This window comes from Rhinolophus sinicus, chromosome 14 (genome assembly GCF_057876585.1).
Source record: "Rhinolophus sinicus isolate RSI-liver-muscle chromosome 14, RSI-T2T, whole genome shotgun sequence".
Classification (NCBI taxonomy): domain Eukaryota; kingdom Metazoa; phylum Chordata; class Mammalia; order Chiroptera; family Rhinolophidae; genus Rhinolophus; species Rhinolophus sinicus.
The window spans coordinates 139663931-139668230 of NC_142514.1; the positions used below are offsets into that span (position 1 = coordinate 139663931).

The following is a 4300-nucleotide window of genomic DNA, read 5'->3' on the forward strand; positions in this document are numbered from 1 at the left end:
AGACTTTAATCCTTGCTTATTGTCTGCTGTTAGAACGTAAGCTTCCCAGGACAGACCTTTTCTTCCCCATACACTGTACGTGCACCACTGTGTCAAGTGCCTAGGGCACAAGCAGGCCGTAAATACTGGTCGCTGAAATGAATGAGTGAAGAGACACCTTGTACTGGGCCTTCGGATCACAATCTGTTAAAAGCTTGTAATAAGCACTTCCGAGCAGCGGCTCCGGACGTGCCCCTAGGCCCCGCCCCTCCCGGCGCGCCCCCGGGCCCAGGCAGGAGGCGGGTCCCGCAGACTCGGCGGCGGGCACTATGCGACAACCCGCGGTACGGCTGGTGTGGATGGGTCGGGTGCCGTATGCAGAGCTGCTGGCGCTGCAGGAACGCTGGCTGCGGCGGCTGCAGGCGGAGTCAGGCACCGAGGCGCTGTCGGGCACTGAAGCGGGCGCGCTCCTGCTCTGCGAGCCCGCAGGGCCTGTGTACACGGCCGGGCTGCGCGGTGGCCTGACGCCCGAGGAGACGGCGCGGCTACGGGCTTTGGGCGCCGAGGTGCGCGCCACAGGCCGCGGCGGCCTGGCTACCTTCCACGGCCCGGGCCAGCTGCTCTGCCACCCGATACTTGACCTCCGGCACCTGGGCCTGCGCCTGCGCACCCACGTGGCGGCGCTGGAGGCGTGCGCTGTGCGTCTCTGCGAGCTCCAAGGTCTCCAGGGCGCCCGCGCACGGCCTCCGCCCTACACCGGCGTCTGGCTGGGCGAGCGCAAGATCTGCGCGGTCGGTGAGCGTCGCGGGGCGGGGCGGGGCGGGGCGGGGCGGGGCCAATGGAGGTGAATCTGCCGCGGGCTTTGAATCAGAACCATCCGCTGCGCTTAAGTTTTTGTTGTTGTTATTGTTTTTTTTGTTTGTTTGTTTTTTTTAAGCCGCTTCACTGATGTATTCTATTCAGAGCCAGAATGGTCCTCAGAGGTCATCTTGTACAACTTAACAAATGGAGAGACTCGAAAAGTGAATTGCCAGTTTATTTCACAATGTCAGCAAAATAAGGGCGCAGTTCTCACACTTTTTTTCCCTAAGCAACAGAATCTGTGTGTTAAGAAGGTTTTCTGGAATCTCCACAAGTGCAGCTGCTGTGGAGCCACATAACACTGTCCCCGCCCTCACTTTGTCCCCCTCTCCGATCTGTGCACAACCCCTTGGGAGCTCCAGAAACAAAGTTGGAAAATCAGTGATCTAGTCCAGTTCCCTCAACACACTGAAAGGGATCCTGGCGCCTAGGGGTAGAGGGGATCGACTTTAAGACCCTTTGGCTTGTCTTGCAGGAGTCCGCTGTGGAAGGCACATCACGTCCCATGGCCAGGCTCTGAACTGTTCTACAGACCTCACGTGGTTTGAGCACATTGTGCCCTGCGGACTGGTGGGGACAGGCGTCACTTCCCTGAGTAAGGAGCTCCAGAGGCACGTCACTGTGGATGAAGTACTGCCATCTTTTCTTGAGGCCTTTAAGGAGACCTACAAATGCACCTTGATCTCAGAGGACAGTTCCAACTGAAGGGTGTTCATGTTATCCCAGTCGGGAGGTCCTACCTTGGAAAGCACCAAAGCTGACTTGGAGTCACTGAAACCCAGATTCTAGATGTGGCCCTGTCATTCACTCACCGTGAGACTGGGCAAATCAAGAGCTCTTAGCCATTGTTTCCATATGTAACCTGGTTTATTTATATCTCGCCCACCTACTTCAGATACAGTGGATCTGAAAGCAACACATGCTATAAAAACATAAGGCATTAAGCACTACTATTAATACCATTTTCTAAACTTAGAGAAACTCAGATGTCATAGGTCATTGCTATTACTTCCTCAATAATGTATTTAATTGGGCAATTCTGGGCTCCAGATCCTTTGATTTTGTAGGAATCATGTCTCTGGATGGCCCAGGTGAAGGGGATGTGATGTGATACTTTCTGCAATAAAGGGAAAGGGGGAAAACCTCTCTAAAGAATAAAATGGGATCCTGTCTTCCTGGGTTGGATTCCCCAAGCCTGGTAGCTACCATGTTTCCCCGAAAATAAGACCTAGCTGGACAATCAGCTCTAATGTGCCTTTTGGAGCAAAAATTCATATAAGACCCGGTCTTATTGTACTATAATGTAAGACCCGGTCTTATCTAACATAATATAAGACTGGGTCTTTTATCAATTTTTGCTTTAAAAGACACATTAGAGCTGATTATCCCGCTAGATCTTATTTTCGGGGAAACATGGTATCTTTAGTTAAATTATATGATTTAGGCCAGAGACTGGGAGGGGGGGAGACAAAAATAATTTCTCACACTACAAATGCCAAAAATAGAAGTAAGAGTTCTTATATGAGATCTCTGTACAAGGCTGCGTATTAGTTATCTGTTGCTGCATAGCAAATCACTCCAAAACATAAGGACTTAAAACAATAAACATTTATTATATCTATTCTGTGGTCAGGAATTTGGAAGAAGCTTAGCTGGGTGGTTCTGGGTCATGTGGTGCAGTCAAGATGTCAGTTGGGGCAGCTGTCATCTGAAGCCTTGACTGGGGCTGAAAGATCAGCTCCCAAGATGGTTCACTCAAATGGTTGTTGACAGGAGTCCTCAGTTCACAACGTGGGCCCCTTATAGGGCTACTTGACTGTTCCCATGGCCCAACAACTGGTTTCCCCCAGAGCATGTGATGCCAGAAAGAGACAAGATGGAAGCCACAATGTCTTTCATGACCCAGCATTGCAAATCACAGTCACTTCTGCAGTCTCCTAATAGGTGAGTCCTACTCAGTGCGGAAGGGAATACACAAGGGTGATGGGAAGTGGGGATCATTAGGGAGCATCTTGGAAATTGGCTACCACAGGCAGTTAGGATGGAAAGAGCCTTGAATGAGAATTCAGGTGACACTTGTTCCAGTCCCAGTTCTGTGGCCAGGTCATTTACCCTCTCTGGGCTTGTTTTCCCTTACACGGGCACTGTCCAGTAGAAATATAATGTGAGCCACATTATAAGTTTACATTTTCTAGTGGCCATATTAAAAAAGTAAAAAGAAACAAGTGACAATTTTAATAACATTTTAATTAACCCAATAGACCCAAAATATTGTCAATATAAAAATATTTTACATTCCTTTTTTTCATACTAAATCCAGATATTTGGTGTGTATTTTAGACTTACAGCACACCTTATTATGTACTACACTTCAGATTTTCCAGAGCCACATGGGGTTAGCGACTGCCATATTGGAAAGTGCAGCTTTAGACATTGTTGTATCTAAAGTCCTTTTTGAACTTCCAGGGTTCTGTGGCCTCACTGGCATCTTAGAAAAAAGGTGAGTCTTCCCACATCTGAGGTTTGATTTTTGACTCTGCACATAATTTATATCAGTATTCCAGCCGAAAGGGAGTTTAGAGGTATATGAGGTCTGACAATTAAGTTCGCAAACTTGTTGCAATGATATTGCTAACCTTTTTTGGTATCGGAGGGATTATTCATTATGAATTTGTACCAACTGGACAAACAGTTAACCAAGGTTACTATTATATTTGGAAGTGCTGAAAAGGCTGCATGAAAAAGTTAGATGACCTGAACTTTTCGCCAACAATTCATGGCTCTTGCATCACGACAATGCACCAGCTCACATGGCACTGTCTGTGAGGGAGTTTTTAGCCAGTAAACAAATAACTGTATGGGAACACCCTCCCTACTCACCTGATCTGGCCCCCAGTGACGTCTGTCTTTACCCGAAGATAAAGGAAGTATTGAAAGGAAGACATTTTGATGACATTCCGGACATCAAGGGTAACACGACGACAGCTCTGATGCCCATTCCAGAAAAAGAGTTCCAAAATTGCTTTGAAGGGTGGACTAGGCGCTGGTGTCGGTGCATAGCTTCCCAAAGGGAGTACTTCATAGGTGACCGTGGTGTTATTCAGCAGTGAGGTACATAGCACTTTTTCTAGGATGAGTTCACAAACTTAATTGTCCAACCTCGTATTCTTGTCCCCTCATTGTATAAAGATGAAACCAAGACTTTGGAAGAAACTTGCTCAAGGCCACCCAGTAAATTAACGAGAAAGCCAAAAATAGATCCTACGTATCAGCCTCTTTCTCATGCTCTTTCCCTACTGTAAACACTGACTTACAAGCTCAGGACAATATGCTTTACACCTCATAGGACATTCAGTCAGTATTAGCTGATTGGTGGTTTGTCCATCCAGAATTTGCCCATATCCTTTCTAGGCCTTAGTTTCCTACCTGTGGAGCCAACAGTGTTGTTGTAGGAGTGTGG

At 47.8% G+C, this 4300-nt stretch overlaps 1 protein-coding gene across 1 annotated transcript; it reads left to right on the forward strand.

Moving 5' to 3' along the window:
* Positions 1-227: 227 nt before the first annotated feature.
* On the forward strand, positions 228-2461 carry LIPT2 (lipoyl(octanoyl) transferase 2). The gene is made up of 2 exons (XM_019744342.3): positions 228-774; positions 1316-2461. Exons 1-2 carry the CDS (start codon positions 309-311, stop codon positions 1543-1545), a joined length of 696 nt encoding a protein of 231 aa, XP_019599901.1. The 5' UTR covers positions 228-308; the 3' UTR covers positions 1546-2461.
* Positions 2462-4300: the final 1839 nt, after the last annotated feature.